At 37.0% G+C, this 22840-nt stretch overlaps 1 protein-coding gene across 1 annotated transcript in view; it reads right to left on the reverse strand.

Annotated features, from left to right (window-relative positions):
• Window positions 1–22840, reverse strand: part of LOC123556295 (apoptosis-inducing factor 1, mitochondrial-like) — a 54726-nt gene that overhangs the window by 20323 nt on the left and 11563 nt on the right. Inside the window, exons 6-15 of the mRNA XM_053543150.1 lie at window positions 20514–20574; window positions 18641–18725; window positions 17884–17960; window positions 17189–17297; window positions 16178–16222; window positions 15689–15751; window positions 14667–14755; window positions 10625–10765; window positions 10067–10209; window positions 9288–9384 (exon numbers count right to left, since the gene is read on the reverse strand). Coding sequence (XP_053399125.1) covers window positions 9288–9384; window positions 10067–10209; window positions 10625–10765; window positions 14667–14755; window positions 15689–15751; window positions 16178–16222; window positions 17189–17297; window positions 17884–17960; window positions 18641–18725; window positions 20514–20574 — 910 coding nt within the window. The remainder of the gene's footprint in view (window positions 1–9287; window positions 9385–10066; window positions 10210–10624; window positions 10766–14666; window positions 14756–15688; window positions 15752–16177; window positions 16223–17188; window positions 17298–17883; window positions 17961–18640; window positions 18726–20513; window positions 20575–22840) is intronic.

Here is a 22840-nt window from a genome sequence, read left to right on the forward strand (position 1 = left end):
GGGGTCATCTGTTGATCATGATCAACCTGCCTATATGGTTTTGAGATCCTAGGCCTAAGCATTCTCATGTTATTGTCCGGAAAGGGTTGAACTGCTCTGGAGCAATGTGACCTTGCTCTTTGGCCTACTGATCTCAAAATCTAAAGGAGTCATCTACTGGTCATGACCAATCTCCCTATCACGTTTCATGATCCTAGGCCCAAGTGCTCTTAAGTAAATGTCTGGAAACGGTTAAACTGTTCTGGGTCACTGTACCCTTGACCTTTGGCCTATTGACCTCAAAATCAATACGGGTCATCTGCTGGTCATGATTAACCTCTCAATCAACTTTCATGATCCTTGACTGAAGAATTCTTGAGTTATTGTCCAGAAACCATTCAACTGTTCCTGACCAATGTGACCTTGAACTTTGATCTTATGACCTCAAAAACAATAGGGGTCATCTGCTCATCATGATCAACCTCCCTATTAATTTTCCTGATCCTAGGCCCAAGTGTTCTTGAAATATCATCCGGAAACTGTTTTACTGTTCCTGGTCACTGTGACCTTGATCTTTGACATACCGATCTCAAAATCAATAGGGACTATCTGCTAGTGATGATCAACATCCCTGTAAACTTTCATGATCTTATGCCCAAGCATCCTTGAGTTATCATGCAGACACAGTTTTACGGTTTTGGGTCACTGGGACCTTGATCTTTGACCTACTGACCTCAAAGTCAACGGGGGATATCTGCTGGTCATGAACAACCTCCCTAACAACTTTCATGATCTTAGGCCCAAGCATTCTTAAGTTATCATCCGGAAACCATTTAAGGTTCTGGATCACTGTGACCTTTATCTTTGACATACTGATTTCAAAATCAATAGGGGTCATCTGCTGGTGATGACCAACCACCCAATCAACTTTCATGATCCTAGGACCAAGCGTTCTTGAGTGATCATATGAAAATGGATTGGTCTACATACTGATCGACAGACAGACTGACTGACCGACTTACTGATATCCGGAAAACAATATACCCCTCCATCTTCGAAGGGGGGCATAATTAAACTTTGAACTATTTTCATCAGTATTCAAACCTTTTCAAAAATATTAGAGAAAACAATTACGGGAAATAGGATTTAACAAGTGTTCGTAATGGAAAATGTAGCAGTCACACTTTCAACATGGGCATTATAAGGCTTTACTATATTTATGTAACCATTAAACCAAGAACATATAGATTTTTAGAAGAACTGCCCTGAAAAACCAGATCTGGAGCATCAAAATGTTGGAAACCATAGACTTGCCCCGCAGTCTTTAGTTAGCTGTTTCTGAATGTTAAAAATAGCTCTCTCCTTGATTCAGAAAGATATACCATCACCTACATCAGGCAGCAATCAATACAATGTAAATCAATTTTGTCTTTAAGTGAACACTCAACAGTTGAGAAGTTATATGTGGGCTAGGCAAATTACTGTGTTGTAAAACCACTTAAAGGTGGGCTATATTTCACAACAGTTTTATAACCTGTCTGGCACAGAACTTGAGTTTCCTTTAAATAAAAATAAGAAGCATTTTGTTTCTTAATCAAATACTTAGTCAATAAATATTTTTATTGCTTTATTGTCAAGTTTATTTATCAAGTTTTTTCAAGTTTAATATAGTTTTTCAATCTGACAGTCGATTAAAATATCAAGAGGGCATACTCATTATCTTTCAGTAAGTATTTACCAGAGTTCAAAGCAAATACATATATGAGTTGTTATCACTCAAATGTTTACTGTAGTCTGTACTATTGTAAATAATATTTAATATCACAATTAAATTGATTTCTATAAATTCATAAAAATGTTAAAAGTTATTAAATGTAAACTTTATGGCTGGCAAACTACTTGTATCATGAAGATATTTAATTCAAGTCCTTTATAAAACAAGAGGGCCCTGAAGGCCCTGTATCGCTCACCTGACCTATTGACCTAAAGATCATCAAGATTAACATTCTGACCAAGTTTCATTAAGATATGGTCATAAATGTGGCCTCAAAAGTGTTAACTAGCTATTCCTTTGATTTGACCCCGTGACCTAGTTTTTGACCCGACATGACCCAGATTCGAACTTGACCTAAAGATCATCAAGTTTAACATTCTGACTAAGTTTCATGAAGATACAGTCATAAATGTTGCCTCTAGAGTGTTAACAAGCTTTTCCTTTGATATGACCTATTGACCTAGTTTTTGACCCCACCTGACCCAGATTTAAACTTGACCTAAACATCATCAAGATTAACATTCTGACCAAGTTTCATTAAGATATGGTCATAAATGTGGCCTCTAAAGTGTTAACTAGCTTTTCCTTAAATCTAACCTGGTGACCTAGTTTTTGACCCAACATGACCAAGATTCAGTCTTGTCCTAAAGATCATCAAGTTTAACATTCTGACTAAGTCTCATAAAGATACAGTCATAAATATGGCCTCTAGAGTGTTAACAAGCTTTTCCTTTGATTTGACCTGGTGACCTAGATTTTGACCCCACATCACCCAGATCTGAACTTGACCAGATCGTCAATATTATCATTCTGACCAAGTTTCATGAAGATACAGTCATAAATGTGGCCTCTAGAATGTTAAAAAGCTTTTACTTTGATTTGATCTAGTGACCTAGTTTTTAACCCTACATGACCTAGATTAAAACTGGACCTTAAGATCATCAATATTAACATTCTAACCGAGTTTCATGAAGATACAGTCATAAATGCGGCCTTTACAGTGTTAACAAGCTTTTCCTTTGATTTGACCTGGTGACCTAGTTTTTGACCCCAGATGACCCAATATCATACTCGTCCAAGACTGTATTGAGGATAACATTCTGAACAAGTTCCATTAAGATTGGGCCAAAATTGTGACCTCTAGAGTGTTAACAAGCTTTTCCTTTGATTTGACCTGGTGATCTAGTTTTTGACCCTAGATGACCCAATATCGAACTCGTCCAAGATTTTATTGAGGGTAACATTCTGACCAAGTTTCATTAAGATTGGGTCAAAAATGTGACGTCTAGAGTGTTAACAAACTTTTCCTTTGATTTGACCTGGTGACCTAGTTTTTGACCCCAGATGACCCAATATCGAACTCGTCCAAGATTTTATTGAGGGTAACATTCTGACCAAGTTTCATTAAGATTGGACCAAAAATGTGACCTCTAGAGTGTTAACAGTCAAACTGTTGACGACAGACGATGGACGGACGGACAACGGACACAGGGCGATCACAAAAGCTCACCTTTGAGCACTTTGTGCTCAGGTGAGCTAAAAAACCCAGAAAGGTCAGAATATAAGCTCACAAGTATTGTTCTATATATTTTAATACTAATTGATTCAACACCTTTCTGAATTCTGCTAACAGTTATTTTTACTCAGCACTTCAAAAAATAAAGCCTTCAAATGAAGAAAATTTTCAAAAGAGAGACAGAAATGTAGTTATTTTAAATATCAGAAATCACATTCTATCTTTTTATGTTTCCATATCATACAAAAATATAGCACTTCTATCTTATATTCATTCTTTGACAACTAACATATTTTAAACAATATCCATGTCTTTCGATAAAGAAGTACTGCCTACTTAAGTACTGAATCAGTTTCATTAATTTTAATTAAAAATACAGTTACTGTAATATAATTGGATTAAAGTCACTGTTTTCAGTTCGTGCGAAACCTAACAACAGAGTATGATCATACCTTTTGTTCTGTTAAAAAAGGAGTTTTTTTCTCATAAGTATCATAAATCATTAATAAATCATTATAAATGTCAGATTATTACCATCTTTACAACCTCTAGGTAGAACAACCCGAAAGCTTGTCTATGTTCAACTGTAATTAACCTTGTGATAAGAATACAGCTCCTACTTTTATCACAAAATATCTTAAATACAATTAAAACTTACAGTCATATCCATTCAATTTTGATCTTCAACTTCAGAAAAATTGGCTTTAGTATAACTGAATGTTCATTCTGAAAATTTGGCTGCAAGTTTTGAATACTGAACAACACCAATGTGTTTATAACTTTTGATCTTCGAATTTGACCTTGACTTTAGACAAATTTCAAATCAAGCTAAAAGTTTCAGGGGAAAAGATTTAAAAGTTTTCCATACAGCCATATAGGGAAAACTAGCCTCACCCACACACAGCCATAATTTCAAATTAAAACAAGAGCTGTCACTTATGGTGACAAATGCCCCCGCAGCACCTTGACCTTTGACCTGGTGACCCCAAAGTCAGTAGGGGTGGTGTACTCAATAAGTACTATCAGCATGTGAAGTTTGAAGGTCCTGAATGAAGTGGTTTGCATGAAAAGTGCCTTCATGCAAAAAGTTAACGTTGGCCCCTGTGACCTTGACCTTTGACCTGGTGACCCCAAAGTCAGTAGGGTTGGTGTACTCATAAAGTACTATCAGCATGTAAAGTTTGAAGGTCCTGGCTGAAGTGGTTCGCAAGAAAAGTGCCTTCATGCAAAAAATTAACGTTGGCCCCTGTGACCTTGACCTTTGACTTGATGACCCCAAAGTTAGTAGGAGTGGTGTACTCAATAAGTACTATCAGCATGTGAAGTTTGAAGGTCCTGGGTGCAGTGGTTCGCGAGTAAAGTGCCTTCATGCAAAAAGTTAACGTTGGCCCCTGTGACCTTGACTTTTGACCTGGTGACCCCAAAGTCAGTAGGGGTGGTGTACTCAATAAGTACTATCAGCATGTGAAGTTTGAAGGTCCTGGCTGAAGTGGTTCGCAAGTAAAGTGCCTTCATGCAAAAAGTTAACATTGGCCCCTGTGACCTTGACCTTTGACCTGGTGACCCCAAAGTCAGTAGGGTTGGTGTACTCATAAAGTACTATCAGCATGTAAAGTTTGAAGGTCCTGGCTGAAGTGGTTCGCAAGAAAAGTGCCTTCATGCAAAAAATTAACGTTGGCCCCTGTGACCTTGACCTTTGACTTGATGACCCCAAAGTTAGTAGGAGTGGTGTACTCAATAAGTACTATCAGCATGTGAAGTTTGAAGGTCCTGGGTGCAGTGGTTCGCGAGTAAAGTGCCTTCATGCAAAAAGTTAACGTTGGCCCCTGTGACCTTGACTTTTGACCTGGTGACCCCAAAGTCAGTAGGGGTGGTGTACTCAATAAGTACTATCAGCATGTGAAGTTTGAAGGTCCTGGCTGAAGTGGTTCGCAAGTAAAGTGCCTTCATGCAAAAAGTTAACATTGGCCCCTGTGACCTTGACCTTTGACCTGGTGACCCCAAAGTCAGTAGGGGTGGTGTACTCAATAAGTACTATCAGCATGTGAAGTTTGAAGGTCCTGGGTGCAGTGGTTCGCGAGTAAAGTGCCTTCATGCAAAATGTTAACGTTGGCCCCTGTGACCTTGACCTTTGACCTGGTGACCCCAAAGTCAATAGGGATGGTGTACTCAATAAGTACTATCAGCAGGTGAAGTTTGAAGGTCCTGGGTGCAGTGGTTCGCAAGTAAAGTGACTTCATGCAAAAAGTTAACATTGGCCCCTGTGACCTTGACCTTTGACCTGGTGACCCCAAAGTCAGTAGGGGTGGTGTACTCAATAAGTACTACCAGCATGTGAAGTTTGAAGGTCCTGGGTGCAGTGGTTCGTGAGTAAAGTGCCTTCATGCAAAAAGTTAACATTGGCCCCTGTGACCTTGACCTTTGACCTGGTGACCCCAATGTCAGTAGGGGTGGTGTACTCAATAAGTACTATCAGCATGTAAAGTTTGAAGGTCCTGGGTGAAGTGGTTCGCAAGAAAAGTGCCTTCATGCAAAAAATTAACGTTGGCCCCTGTGACCTTGACCTTTGATCTGGTGACCCCAAAGTCAGTAGGGGTGGTGTACTCAATAAGTACTATCAGCATGTGAAGTTTGAAGGTCCTGGGTGCAGTGGTTCATGAGTAAAGTGCCTTCATGCAAAAAGTTAACGTTGTGACTAACGAACGAACGAACTAACTAACGGATGGACAGTTGAAAACTAATATGCCTCCCTTCGGGGGCATAAAAATATTAAGAGGGTCACTTAAGGTACATTAATATGAAGTTAGTTTGAAATCAGGTAAGCAGTTTCTGAGAAGATTGTCAAATTTTTCAATAGCCATGCACGGGAAACTAGCTCTGCCCCCTGTATGCTGTATTCTACAAAACAGAATAATATGGAAGAATTTAGTTGAGGTCACTGAAGGACCATTTCTGTGAAGTTATTTTCAAATTGAGAAAGCAGTTTCAGGGGAGAATATTTTAAAAGTTTTCCATACAGTGATTTAGGGAAAATTAGCCCTGCCCTCTGCAAGCCATGTTTTTTAAACAAAATAATATGAATAACTTCTGTAAAACTACTACTCTTTCTGAAGATAAGGGTTTAAGAACTATTTTCTTTCAGCTGCCATGGCAACCAGAATTAACAAAATGAATCTGATAGGGGACCATCTAAGAAACATTATAGTGAGTGTCTAGCGGAGATTTAGTATGCCGTATTAAACTGTCAAGTGTTATTTTCTTTATTTAATTATCCATGTTACAGTACCCCAGATCCCCACAAGCACCAATAATGTTCCAATCCAGCAGAAAACCTCTTCTTTGAGTCTCACTCTGTTCAAAAATGCTCATGTCAAACACAGCATACCTATCAAAATCATTCATATCTTCACTGATTTAAGACAAATTAGAAATAAAAGCCCAGTACTGTTCTACTTGTGCAGCAAACCTTGTTACTGTTTTATAGCAATAATTATTTTTCATACAAAACAAAGCCATTTTCAGATTCATTCTTAGGATAGTCTTGAGAAAAATTTAAAATTACTTATTTGCTATATTTGTACATGGGAATTAAGAATATAAATAACAGAAGATTTTTGTTAAACAAATATGCTCCCCATTATGACTTGCTAAATAACTGGGTATGTAATTTTCAGTGTAAAGAATGTCCTTGGCCTTTGACCTGTTGCCCTAAAAATGGGTCATTCTCTGACTACAAACATCCTATGAAGTTTGAAAGCCATAAGAATGTTATAGTTCTGATCTATTTACTCTACTAGTTATCATATGCATCAAGGACTGCATTATCTCTCGTCACATTCCTAGTTTTTTTCTCCTAAACCTCCATCCAAGCTTACTGCCACTGGCGGAAAGCACCAACAACAAGAGCTGTCAGTGGACAGCGCACTCGACTATTCTCAGTGCTTGATAGTATAATATAAGCAATGAGTAAAAATTTAACATTACAATAAGCATATTCTAAGTCGAAAAGGGGCCATAATTCAGTCAAAATGCTAGATAGAGTTGCCTCTTCCTTTCTACAGACTGGGGTCATGATGGTAAACAAGTATGCAAAATATGAAAGCAATATCTCAATGGACTGTGAAAATATTTGGGGTGGTACGCAAACTTTAACATTTATTCTAAGTCGAAAAGGGGCCATAATTCAGTCAAAATGCTTGACAGAGTTGCCTCCTCCTTTTTACAGCCTGGGGTCATGATGGTAAACAAGTATGCAAAATATGAAAGCAAAATCTCAATGGACTTTGAAAATATTTGGCGTGGTACGCAAACTTTAACATTCATTCTAAGCTGAAAAGGGGCCATAATTAAGTCAAAATGCTTGATAGAGTTGCCTCCTTCTTTTTACAGACTGGGGTCATGATGGTAAACAAGAATGCAAAATATGAAAGCAAAATCTCAATGGACTTTGAAAATATTTGGGGTGGTACGCAAACTTTAACATTTATTCTAAGTCAAAAAGGGGCCATAATTCAGTCAAAATGCTTGATAGAGTTGCCTCCTTCTTTTTACAGACTGGGGTCATGATGGTAAACAAGTATGCAAAATATGAAAGCAATATCTTAATGGACTTTGAAAATATTTGGGTTGGTACGCAAACTTTAACATTTGTGTGACGCTCATGCTCACGCCGACGCCGGGGAGAGTAGGATAGCTCCTCTATTCTTCAAACAGTTGAGCTAAAAATGCCTCTGGTATTCAAATAACTCTAAACACCACAAAACAATGCCTTTTCTTATATTCTTCAAAAAAAAATTAGCATCTTGCTATGGCCCTGTGAGTGAATGATAGTACAGTGAAACACCGCTCGCTCGAGCATCGATGACTCGAGCACCCGGGCTCGCTCGAGCAATTCATGTAGTCCCAGCCGATTTCCTTCTATTTTCTATGTGAAATTACCATGGCTGGGTCGAGCATCGATAACTCAATCTCTCGAGCATGACACCTGGTCCCTGTGTATTAATTTACTCTTTGTTGCTTATGGCAAACTCGAGCAGAGGTGTCAAAATTTTTCACACCTTCGGCGGTCAGAATGTATCGGTTAATTTAAAATTTTCGCTCGTCGTGAGAATTGCATGGTCTATTCCCCGACTATCATAAATGTTTGTTTGTCGGTATATTTGATCTGATAATGAGATTAATTATTGATGAAAGGTGGAAGAAAATTTTATTGATCAAACTCAAACTTGTTATTAATTATTACTTTTTTCTGCGGAATCGAGAAGATAATTATTGAGATCTTAATATTTTAATCAACAGTTGTTTGCATGCAAATAAAGGAAATAAGATAGCCTTTTCATAAAATTGAGACGATAATTATGAGATCTTAATTTGGAGAAGAAAACTGCGAATTCGATTACAGTATTTTCAAATAAAAAAAATAAAAAAATAAAATGTCTTAGCTGTTTCTTCACATGTGCCATTTACGATCTATCATAAATAACGTTTGTAATAAGTTTTTTGAAAATGTCACGAGTGTGTTATTATTACACATCACCGTTTCCTCTGCATATGGTCTCGATGACAATTGGTAAAACAAACTTCAATTTTCTTCGTATGTTGGTCAATGTTTGGGTCGCTCGAAACCATGGATAACTCAAGCATTTTGCTCATCCCCTTGCGACCTCGAGCGAGCGGTGTTTCACTGTATATATTTGAAGGCAAGTAAAAATGGTTTCAATAAATTAAACCCAACTTTCAATTTGTTCTGTCTTTCAATATCATTTGTAAACAATTAAAGTTAAAGTCATATAAGAAAAAAATTGAGCCTTAGTGAGGAATTTTTCAGCGTTTACATAGGGCAACACTCAATCTAAAAAATTAATGCTGTAATCTGTTCATCTCATTTGTTGGAGCATTTGTTGGAGCATTGAATCTGGGCTCAGTAAAAAGTCAAAATTGCTCTGGCAGTACTGATTCAAAATATGCTAATGATGTTATTTTTTCTCTGTAATATTGTGGGTATGTGATGTAACTTACCTCCTCAGGAGATGTTTTTCTAAAAGCTGAGAAAGTCTGTAATCTGGAATCAACCAAACCCACTGCTTCATAGTCCACAATTCCTCCCAGAGTAGACCTGAAATACACAATCAAAAGTTTTACACGAAGGATTTTGTTCCTTTTCTTAGCACACTTAGCTAAGGAATGGGTGACGCATGGGTACAGAATACTAAAATACCAAAGGGCAAGAAGCTAAATAAAGAAAAATATATATTTATTAGGGAGGGGGAGTGGGGGGGGGGGGGGGTGCAATATAGACTGTTGTAGTATGCACTAACACCTGCCTATATTCCAAGTTTCAAGTCAATACCTTTAACAGTTTTTAAGACATGCTCAGGACGTAAAATATTATGGCAGATTTACCCTTGCTGTGACCTTGTGACAAATTTGATCTTTCAATTCAATTTGTGACCTTGACCATTGACCTATTGACCCAGTTCATTGCCACCTACCTACATGTTAAGTTTGAAGTCAATACCTTGCAATACTTAGTTATGCTTTTGACAAAAATATAAAGGACAATTTTGACCTTTTAGCTAAACTTGTGACCTCGACCTTTGGCCTACATAGCCGATTCAAGAGCTCTGCACATCGTCTCATTTTTATTACCTATTGCCCAGTTTAAAGTCAATATCTTTAATGGATATAAAATTATGCTCCTGACACGAATGATGACTGACAGATAGATGTACAGGCAGACCTGCCATCACATATTATGTCCTGTTTTTCAAATTTTTGTGTACAAAAAGTGCAATTACCAGAACATAGACTGATGCTGGTAAGGCCTATTTTCTCCTGCCATGTTGAAACCTGCCAATCTACCAGTTACTGAGGCATGATCAAAGTGCTCCACACGCCGTCTACCAAGTTTTATATCATAAAATGATGCACAGTCTCCTGCCTGTAACACAATTAAATGAATAAAAGAACAGTCAGAAGACATACATACATATGCAGATGAATAAATTTATTTGCACATTTCCATCTACCCAGAAAATGACCATCTGTACAATTCTTCAAAATTTGTGTTAGTTCAAGAATGCATGTATGTTACCAAGCTTCATGGATATTGCTATAACAGGTTCACACTAGGTTTAAAGATTTTCAAGTTTTTTTAGTCCCTATGTCTAGTGCTCAAGACTGCATACACTACAGACTAAAGTTTAGGAAGATCTAGCACTCTCTTTTAACAGATTAAAGGGAGCTAAAACAAATGGTAAATTTAGATCAATCTGAAATACTTTCAATAAAACACATATTAACATACTGTTCACGAAAACTTTTGTTTCATCCTCATTCAAGAGAAACCAACTTACAGCCCATATATCAGACCGCGCCTGGAGTTCTGTATTGACTCGGAATCCTCCAAATTTATCATCCAGCTCTAGGTTACCACTGTCAGCTAGATCTGTGTTTGGTTCTATACCAACAGCAACCACCACATGATCTACTTCTACCTGGATGGAAAAGTAAACAGTATAATTATATTTATACTCAATACACATTATAACTAATACACATGTACAAAGTGATTTAACAATTTTCTTCTACCTTTAAATTTTCAGTATCTTGATTTTAGATAATTATAAAATGTATGTCTGATAATGAAAGATAATAAAAAAGGTGAGCACCAGAACTAAAAACAAGTGCTGTGAGAAAACCTCATTTTTACTGAAAACAAGAGCTGTCTCAGGATGACACATGCCCCCGATGGCACTTTGAATGAATAGTTATGGCCGATGTTAGAGTCTAGGACCTTTGACCTACGGACCTGGGTCTTGCGTGCGACACGTCGTCTTACTGTGGTACACATTCATGCCCAATAATTTTAAAATCCATGCATGAATGACAAAGATATGGACCGGACACGCCCATCAATGCACTATCATGAAATATGACCTTTAAAGTCTAAGTGTGACCTTGACCTTTGAGCTACGGACCTGGGTCTTGCGCGTGACACGTCGTCTTACTGTGGTACACATTCATGCCAAGTTATTTGAAAATCCATCCATGGATGACAAAGATATGGACCGGACACGAATGCACTATCATGAAAAATGACATTTAACGTCTAAGTGTGACCTTGACCTTTGAGCTACGGACCTGGGTCTTGCGCGCGACACGTCGTCTTACTGTGGAACACATTCATGCCAAGTTATTTGAAAATCCATCCATGGATGACAAAGATATGGACCGGACACGAATGCACTATCATGAAAAATAACCTTTAACGTCTAAGTGTGACCTTGACCTTTGAGCTATGGACCTGGGTCTTGCGCGCGACACGTCGTCTTACTGAGGTACACATTCATGCCAAGTTATTTGAAAATCCATCCATGGATGACAAAGATATGGACCGGACACGAATGCACTATCATGAAAAATGACCTTTAACGTCTATGTGTGACCTTGACCTTTGAGCTACGGACCTGGGTCTTGCGCGCGACAAGTCGTCTTACTGTGGTACACATTCATGCCAAGTTATTTGAAAATCCATCCATCGATGACAAAGATATGGACCGGACACGAAAATTGCGGACAGACTGACAGACGGTTCAAAAACTATATGCTTCCCTTCGGGGGCATAAAAAAACAAAACCTGAGAGCAAGAAGCTTTCAGGTTGTTCTGCAGGTGTAATAAACTGGAGGTGATGGCGTTTATCTGGATAACATAGAATAAAGCCCAGACTCGGCATATGGAAGCAAAAATCATTTCATGAATTAATGTGAACTTCCAAGTAACTTTAATAAAATGGCAACATTATTATAATGTCAGAGTTATAGTCACTGTGTCAAATGGTGAAGGTGATAATGCTGAACAACTATTTTAAGTTTTGATCAAATCCCTTCTGCAATAACAGAGATTTAGTGAAAATGTATAAAAATTAACCTAAAATTTTAAGTAAAAAGGGGGCACATTGCATAAAAAATTGGTTCCAGAGTTATGGACCTTGTGTCATATGATGTGGGTGATGATGTGGAAGAACTATTTTAAGTTTGAATCAAATCCATATAGTAGCACGAGTGCCAGACTGTTACAAAATACGCCAGTCATCGAACTTGGCCTAATTCAGGGACCATGATCCAAGATCAGATCAAACTAGAATGTGTCTGTAGGACACAGGGTGTGCCCCCAACTAGTACATTTGTCACAAATAAAGGGCAATAATTCAAATGTTTGCAGTCTTAATAGGGTATAGCCTCAACAAACATTTTATGAAAAGGATTCTTAATTCTAGGCCCTATACTTTTTGAGCTATGAGCATCAAAACAAAAAATCCACTATTTTGGCTATTTCAAGGGCCATAACTCTGTAGTAAGAGCTAAGATTCTCAAGAAGAATGCCAAGTGTGCAAGGTCACATGATGATAAAGACTCCAAACTGAATTTACATCTAATACTTTTTGAGCTAGGCACATAGTTAGGTCAAAAATTGCAATTTTTTACTATTTCAGGGGCCATAACTTTAAAAATAGGGGGTGGAGCCAGCCAAAAGATTAGAGGTGTGTAAGTTTATATCATAAGAAAGACTTATGCAAGTTTTCAACCATTTATATTAAATACTTTTTGAGCTAGGTGCGTCTCAAGGTGAAAATGTGCATTTTTTACTATTTCAGGGGCCATAACTCTAAAAATTGGGGGCAGACCCAAATGAAAATTAGGAGGTGCTCAAGTTCATATCATGATTAAGACTCATGCAAGGTTTCATGAATCTATATCAAATACTTTTTGAGCTAGGCATGTTACAAGGTGAAAATATGCATTTTTGACTATTTCAGGAACCATAACTCTGAAAATAGGGGGCGGAGCCAAATGAAAAATAGGAGGTGCGCAAGTTCATATCATGATTAAGACTCAGGCAAGGTTTCATGAATCTACATCAAATACTTTTTGAGCTAGGCGTGTCACAAGGTGAAAATGTGCATTTTTTACTATTTCAGGGGCCATAACTCTGAAAAAAGGGGGCGGACCCAGATGAAAAATAGGAGGTGCGCAAGTTCATATCATGATTAAGACTCATGCAAGGTTTCATGAATCTATATCAAATACTTTTTGTGCTAGGCATGTCACAAGGTGAAAATGTGCATTTTTGACTATTTCAGGAACCATAACTCTGAAAATAGGGGGCGGAGCCAAATGAAAAATAGGAGGTGCGCAAGTTCATATCATGATTAAGACTCATGCAAGGTTTCATGAATCTATATCAAATACTTTTTGAGCTAGGCATGTCACAAGGTGAAAATGTGCATTTTTGACTATTTCAGGGGCCATAACTCTGAAAATAGAGGGCGAAGCCAGACGAAAAATAGGAGGTGCGCAAGTTCATATTACGACAAAGACTCATGCAAGGTTTCATTAATTCATATCAAATACTTTTCGAGCTAGGCGTGTCACGAACTTCGGACGGATGCACGGATAAGAACAAATCTATATGCCCTCACCACTCAATGGGGGTGGGGGGGGGGGGGGGGGGGCACAAAAACTGTTCAGCTTAGCGAGTGGACAAGGCTAAATTCAGTTTTTCCGAGTAATTCAAGGGCCATAATCCAAGAGTGCCTGGGGTGATTTGGTTGGTCATCGAACTTGGCCCAGATGTTATGCCAACAAACACTGTCAGCAAGTTTTGTGATGATTGGATGAAAACTGTTCGACTTAGACAGTGGACAATCCTAAATTAGCTGGGTTTTTTTAGTAATTCAAGAGCCATAGTCCAAGAGTGCCTAGGGCAGTTTGGATGGTTATCGAACTTGACTGAGATATTATGTCCACAAACATTGTCAGCAAGTTTGGTGAAGATCGTATGAAAACTGTTTGGCTTAGAGTGCTGACATGCTTTGGATGCCAACCATCCGCGGGCGTTCACATAATTCGCCCCGTTCTTTCAAGAAGGGGCATATAATAGCTGAGATAGAGTGAAGTGCACCAAAACTCAAACATGACATTCTAAGTAAAAAGGGATAATTCAAGAAATATTGGTGCAAGAGTTATCATCCTTGTGTCATATGATGTGGGTGATGATGGGGAATAACTATTTTAAGTCTGAAGCAAATCGATCAAGTAATAACAGAGATAAAGAGAAACTTTTACCAAAGTGTGGATGCAGAAGGACACCGTAGCTGGGTCGAGTAGGATAGCTCTCCATACTTCATAAAGTCGAGGTGAAAACTGTGCATTATACAAAGGTGTCTAAGGAAAAGCTGTGAAAGATAGTTTATTACAACAACAGGCTCTAACTCTTTAAAATGCCTATAATTACTTTTAACAGGTTTACTCAGCTCTGTAGAATATGAATATGTCAAAACTTTGTTATATTTCAAACCTTTGTTTATACAGAAAAAAGCAACAAACATCACTTACATGTTTTCCATTGCTGAGCCCTAACTTCACTTTACCGTTCTCATATACTGCAGATTTTATATTGATACCAGTTACAATATCAATTCCTTCTGTTGAAAGAGAAATGAAAAATTAGAAACAGACTAACAGAATCAAATATCTATCTTCAACATTTGCATATAACAGTGCACATTTTACACTCACAGTTTTGTTACAATAAAGCTATTTTTGGATGGTGATATATCAAAATCAAAATCATCTCTATGTACTGCGCAGAATTTAATTATTCTATCTGCTGTACAATGTAATACAACGCATAATTGTTACAGACCAGAAAATTTGGCCAACTCTATCACCACCTTTGAGGCAGCCGTGGACTTTATCACAAACTTACAAGTACTCATGCCCAGTACCATATATACCAATGGTGCAGTAATTTACTAATGGTAACTATCGGCTGCATGCCTTTACTTCACATCTTTTTACTTTACATGGGGTTCGAAGCATAACTGAATATGTCACCAAAGTCCAGTATCATATTGATGATATGGTTAGCTAAATCAAATCCTGTAAGTATTGGGTTTCTAACTATCAAACCATTGTAAGTGCTTGTGCCATTTCTGGAATGGATTCTTTTCATACAGGTACTCACATAAATCACCTTTCATCCATACTGTGATATCAGTACTTTTATTTTTATCTTGGGGTGGGTAGGTGATGAGCTTTTGAGTCAAGACATCATTCAAGTCATATGGCAATTTTTCCTGCTTTTGATAGCGAGGAAGACTCTTGGTGTCCCTCCAGGCATTGTTATGGACACAGATATGTACCTGAGAAGAACAGACCATCTATAAGTCATCTTGAAGGCTTCCCCATATCAAAGAATTCTAAACTCTTAAGTGAGGTTTCCGCCTCACAGGAATAAGGGGCAAGTAATTTCGAAGTCAGCAACATTAACACATTGTCCTCAGGGTCACCAAAATGTGACTATCTGTGATCTTCTATATGCATAAAATGTAATTAAAAATAGCAGAAAGTCATACCTTGTCTAAGTTTTTCTGTTGTCCATTCACTAAGAAAACTAGGAAGAACTTTAGCCATGTTTCCTGGGTAAGAAATTTCAACAATTTTTTAGTATGTCTTGTATTTATATATATCAACAATTGACAATAAATCATCCGGTCTGAAATAAATATGTTGTTTAATATGTTAAAAGATAGTGGGACGAGATGCCTTACAGTCACAGTTATAAATATTAATGGTTTTAGATCTCAGTGTAACTGAGAAAGAACTCACAATATTCTAACATTTACACAGCAAGAGAAGTTCAGACATTCAGCTATAACAACCTCAAAATGATGTTTTATCTTACAACAATAATATTATTGACATTTTTCCCACAAAAAGTTTTTTAGCTACATTTAAGATAACAAAATGAAAATATACAGAAATACATGTAGCAGGACATGGATTGGTTTTAAATATAAACAGGTTTAGAAAATGCCGTGGAATTAATATCTTGCAATACTAACCTTTTTCTGGAAACAGCTGGCAGACTTTTAGACCAGATGAGGAACCTTTCAAACAATATAAAAGTAAAGTTATCACTCACTGAAATGTGTTCATTATTATACACCTTATAAATTAACCAGATCATATATACATGTTAATGTAAAAATCAAAGTTATGGTCCAGACAAATAAATCTGGACGGACGCAAGCACAGACACTTGGATACATGCAGGCAAATACACCAAACAGCCATCTAAAGACTATGCCTTCACTTCCGCAAGTGGGCTTGACAATGATGTGTACAAAATTTTAAATAGTACAGCAGTGTTATTTAGGTTACTCAGGTTCCACTGATATTACAGAACTCCAATCATAAAAGGTGAAGAATTATGTACTCTATCCTTTTGGGATAACACAGGCAAGTACTAATGTAGAACCACTGACCAACTCAGCTGGATGAGCACTGCAGTTATGAGAACTTGGCACTATCAAAGGCAGCAGTTTCAAACTGGTGTGCCCAATCATAATTTAATCATGCTTTGTTTCTATTTTGATCGGGGTTTTATCTGAGGGTAACACAGTTGAGTTAATATGTTGTCACAGGCAACTAGATAGAACCACCAGTGTTCAATAAGACAGCTGAATGGCTTCCTAACATGGAACAGCCTGACAGTTTGGGAAAAGCAGGAGTCCACTGTCTTGAGTGGCACATGACACAGTAAGGAAACATAACAACTTGGCCTTGGAGGTACCCCAGTTGTATACAATAAGCTGTTGTTTATGAATAGAAGTTGTAACTTCAGCAATACAAACTAAAAGATTTTTTTTTCATAAACAGTTGGCCATAATTTTGATAGATTACAGCGTAACAACCTTTGCTTGAGCATTGATGATCCAAGTACTCACCACGGCACTTTCTGAAGTACCTGGCCTTCCTGTTTGGATCACTTGAAATCTTGGATAAATCAAGCATTTTACTCATACCCTTGTGACCTTGAGGGGTCAGTGTTTTATTATATAATATGTATATACCTCTGTAAGAAAGACCTACAGCCAATTCACTACCCAGAAATCCACCTCCTATCACAGCTATTGATTTCACAGACTGACTCACTTCACTTAACTTCCATAAATCATTGTACTGAAATTTTAAATTAAAATCAAATATTAATTAGTTGTGTAGGTTTCATATGTGGAATTTGCAATTATATCAATCAACAAAAGTGTGTGGAAATTGTAATCATATTATTCAACAAAATTGTGCAGAACTTGAAATTATATCAACCAACAAGATTTTCTCTAAATAACCAAAGAAAATTTTAATTTATCAATCATTTCTTTACTATATATTAATTATCTTTAAAACTGAAGTTCCTCCAAAGTCAGTACATGTACTTGTATTATTTCAATGATACTTCAATTTCAATATTTAGTGGATTTTAAAGTGTGTTTGATAGGGTTTAATACTATTTTAAACTCTACAAAGAAAGAAGAATTTCTTCTGTTCACTTACATGTAGGACAAGAATTTCTTCTATTCACCAACATGTTAGCCAATATTCACTTAACTACCAGAATGTTTATCTTTTACGCTGCATTTATTTACTTCATTCAAAGACTCAGTCTTTAGCCATTTTTGGGGCAAAAGTGAAACCTTCTCCTTTATCTTCAATATTTCATTCTGGGAATTCAATGTACAAAATATAAAGAAAAGAGTAAGAAACATACATTTCTAAATAAAGTTGTTCTACTTTTAACATCTTCCCCTGCTCTCTCTAACACTTCATCATTCTTTGGTCTTCCACCTAAAATAACAAGCTTTCATTTAATATGGACTAGACATAGAAGTATTCAATCTGATATGTGTAAACTATTACATTGAGTCAAATTTCAGCAGAGGAGGGGCCTCCGTAAACTGGTGGTTAAGGTCTCTGACATGAAATCACTGAGCCCTCACAGTTGCAGGTTAAAACCTTGCCTAGGGTGTAAAAGTTCTTTCATGTGAAGAAGTCATCCAGCATGTTAACAGAATGTTGATGGTTCTACAGGGAGCCAGCCCTAAATAACGCCCGGATAAGTATATGAAGGTAATCCATCACCATTAAAAACTGGAAAACTATAACTGTGTCAGGGTGACTTAAAATTTCAGCAGGCACCTGTTCAACATTCAAGACTGCATCAGCTGAAGTTGGCTGGAAGAAATGATCAAAATGCACAAAAACATCGATTGCATGGGCTATGACACTTTCCTGAGGAGCTGAACACCCAACATTTGAAAATGCTTATTTTAGTTGGGATGTGTCCCTAGGCATGGTATTTTATCATGACTTCCTCAGTTAACCCAGCTGTAAATAAGCAACTGATTAGGGTAAGATTAAATAAGTTTTCTCAATAGCCAAAGTTTATTCTTTTACAAAGAAAAGTTAAATAAAATTTATTTTTACCTTTGAACTTAATAAGTCTACTCCAATAATATTATACATACCTGTAGCAATTAAACATTTATCAAAAGAAATCTCAGATCCATTGTCCAATACAACTTTTTTATTGACAGAATCTAGCTGTAAAACCTAATAAAAAATAGAAGTCTAAATTAGAAGACAAAGATAAAAGTAAAACAAACTAGAAAATGCTTTTGTAAAAAAGCACATGTCTCCCCCAATGCAAAGTCCTATAGGCAAGAAGTCAATAGGGGTCAGGAGCGAAAGTCAAAGAGACACTGATGGTTGGCTGCAATAGGGATCATCTACTTGGCATGTCCAGTCATCCTGCTAAATTTCAACACTCTTGGCCTAGTGGTTCTCAAGTCACTGTTCAGGCTCCTGTGACCTTGACGTTTGATCAAGTGACCTCAAAATAAATAGGGGTCATCTACTCTGCATGTCCAATCATCCTATTAAGTTTCAATATTGTAGGTCAAGTGGTTCTCAAGTTATTTCCAAAAAATGATTTTACATGAACAGGCCACTGTGACCTTGACCTTTAACAGACTGACCCCAAAATCAATAGGGGTCATCTACTCTGCATGTTCAATCATCCTATGAAGTTTCAACATTCTGGGTCAAGTGGTTCTCAAGTTATTGATCGGAACTGGTTATCAATGTTCAGGTCTCTGTGACCTTGACCTTTAACGGAGTGACCCCAAAAACAATAGGGGTCATTTACTCTGCATGTTCAATCATCCTATGAAGTTTCAACATTCTGGGTCGAGTGGTTCTCAAGTTATTGATTGGAAATGGTTTTCCATGTTCAGGCCCCTGTGGCCTTGACCTTTAACAGAGTGATCCTAAAATCATTAGGGGTCATCTACTCTGCATGACCAATCATCCTATGAAGTTCCATCATTCTGGGTCAAGTGGTTCTCAAGTTACTGACCGGAAATGTTTTTCAATGTTCAGGCCCCTGTGACCTTGACCTTTCACAAAGTGACCCCAAAATTGTTAGGGGTCATCTACTCTGCATGACCAATCATCCTATTAAGTTTCAACATTCTGGGTCAAGTGGTTCTCAAGTTACTGACCAGAAATGGTTTTCAATGTTCAGGCCCCTGTGACCTTGACCTTTAATGGAGTGACCCCAAAATCGATAGGGGTCACCTACTTTGCATATACAATCGTCTTATGAAGTTTCAACATTCTGGGTCAAGTGGTTCTCTAGTTATTGATCGGAAATGGTTTTCCATGTTCAGGTCCCTGTGACCTTGACCTTTGATGGAGTGACCCCAAAATCAATAGGGGTCATCTACTCTTCATGATCAATCATCCTATGAAGTTTCAACATTCTGGGTCAAGTGGTTCTCTAGTTATTGATCGGAAATGGTTTTCAATGTTCAGGCCCCTGTGACCTTGACCTTTGACGGAGTAACCCCAAAATCAATACGGGTCATCTACTCTTCATGACCAATCATCCTATGAAGTTTCAACATTCAGGGTCAAAGGGTTCTCTAGTTACTGATCGGAAATGGTTTTCAATGTTCAGGTCCCTGTGACCTTGACCTTTGACGGAGTGACCCCAAAATCAATAGGGGTCATCTACTCTTCATGGTCAATCATCCTATGAAGTTTAAACATTCTGGGTCAAGTGGTTCTCTAGTTATTGATCGGAAATGGTTTTCAATGTTCAGGCCCCTACCCTATGAAGTTTGAAGGTTCTAGGTCAAATGGTTCTCCAGTTATTGCTCGGAAATGAAGTGTGACGTACGGACGGACAGGGCAAAAACAATATGTCTCCTGGGGGAGACATAATAACTTGACAAAATTTACATATTTATTGTAAATACTGTGAAAGCCCTGTATATATATATATAAACTTATCATATACCTACCAGTTATCTGTCTCAAATACAGCATGTATTTCACTAACAAAAGACCAAACTCAGCATTAGATGGCATACTGATGTTCCACAATTCAAAAAGTTCACTGTTACAAACAAGTTTTCAGTCTTACTTATCTAACATTATAGCCAATTTTGGCTGATATAGCACTAGAAATATGTGCATGTACATGTATATAATAAAAGGGTCATTTAAATAGTATCTTGATCGGCAATGATGCATTCTGCCTTCCAGGCCCTGTGTTCACAAAACATTTTCAGTCTCAGCTGAGTTTGAGTTTGAAATTTTAATATCAATTTTACAAAAATTGTACGGGCTACAAAGAAAAAACATTTACAGTTTTTTCAGGAATTATTGAAGCAAAAACATTACAAAGTTCCAGTATTTCTGAAATGAAGAATATAGCTTAATTTTTAACAAGTGAAAAAAAAAATATCATAATTTAATTTTTACAAGCACGGAACTACATAGTATTAGGTATTAAAATCATGGAAAATACATGAAATAAAAAAAAAAAACATTTTTACATGCATATGATCAAATAGTTTTCACTTGAATTGCAAACTCTTTAGTTAAGTCATGATCAAATAATGTCACTTGTGAAAACCATGTATCTAATACCTACATGGTGGAAGACATGATTTCAATTACTATTTAACAACAATAAAACTATCAAATATTTTCTCTACATATAATATGCATATAGCTTAAGCTAAAATCAGTTTAAAACAAGTTCTCTAGAAAACTTTTATCACAATTTCATTTTGTTCCAAAAAGACTACTAAAATCTTTATTAACAAAGGGATTAATTTGTGTATAAATTAGGATAATTATTATTATGTGTGTGTAATAAGCAACAACAATGTTTACCTGGCTGCATTTTTACGTAAAATCTACTGCTGTAGATGTAAATTAAAAAATTCAGCACCTTTACAGTGAAATTAAAAAACTGTTAAGAAAAAAAAGAGGGCAATGATGGCCCTATATCGCTCACCTGAGTTTAGTTACTTGCTTGAACAGTTAAAAGTCTCTACTAAATATATACAGGCAGGTACTGTGTATGTGAATGTTGAGGTGGGGGGTTAGAGGTAGGGTAAGACATTGGGGGAATGATTTGATATGACAATATCATACAATATCATGAAAATTTTATTTCAAGTATCCACCACACAGATAAGGGGTAAAGTGACCACACAAGTGGTAATGCTTTTCGATGAAATAGAATAATTTGTAAAATCTTCATAACGGGTCACCCAAGAAACCTTTGTGTAAAATTATTTTAAAATTGGCTTTGCTATTCCTGACAAGAATTTTTTATAGATTTCCAAACATACTGGGAAAAATGGCCCCATGATTTTTGAAATATCGTAATAATTTGAAAAATCCTGGCAGAGGATTACACAAGGACGGTCCTGGACCACTTGTGTGAAATAAGATCGGGCCTGCAGTTTCAGACAAGAAGATTTTTAAAGTTTCCACTATATACATATAGGGAAAAGTGACCATGCCCCCTGGCGGCCTTGTCTTTTGACGAATCAGAATTATTTAAGCAAACTTTGAAGAGGATCACACAATACCTAATTGCGTGAAATTATTTCAAAATCAGACCAGCGGTTTAAGAGGGATATCATTTAAAGATAATCATTTTTCTATCTTTAGCCCTGATGGCCCCCATGTGCAACCAAGCAGAATAATTTTGAATAATTTTGGAAGAGGAATATCAAGGCCAAGTTTCATCAACTTCTACTAGATGGCTTCAGAGGAGATGCTGTTAGAAGGAAAGTGAAGTGTGGACAGTAAGTGATCGCTATGACTCACTCTGAGCACTTTGTGCTCAGGTTAACTAACAAGAGCTGTCCGTATGACAGCCAAGCTCGACTATTCGAAATATTGTCCCAGAGGCAGGAAAATATTACCTAAAAAGGTTAAATATCAAAAGAGTTTTAAGTTCAAAAGGGGGAATAATTTGACCAAAATGCATATCAGTTATGGGACTTGCTGCTATCAACTAGTTTTATAACCCCTAAGGCACATGTGAAGTTTCAATTCAATATCTGCATTAGTTTTGGAGATAGAAACTTGCATGTAAAACTTTAACCAGAATTTTCAAAGTCCAAAAGGGGGCATAATTTGCTCAAAATACATGCCAGAGTTATGGAACTTGATCCAGTGAGGTTAGTAATTGATCTAGAAAAAGAAAAAATAAGTTTCAAATCTATATGCCTTTTAGTAATAGCTGTATGTACTTGCACGCAAAACTTTAACCAGAATTTGCTAAGTCCAAAAAGGGGCATAATTTGGCCAAAATGAAGGTCAGAGTTATGGGACTTGCTGCTATCAACTAGTTTTAT

Source organism: Mercenaria mercenaria, chromosome 5 (assembly GCF_021730395.1).
Source record: "Mercenaria mercenaria strain notata chromosome 5, MADL_Memer_1, whole genome shotgun sequence".
Classification (NCBI taxonomy): domain Eukaryota; kingdom Metazoa; phylum Mollusca; class Bivalvia; order Venerida; family Veneridae; genus Mercenaria; species Mercenaria mercenaria.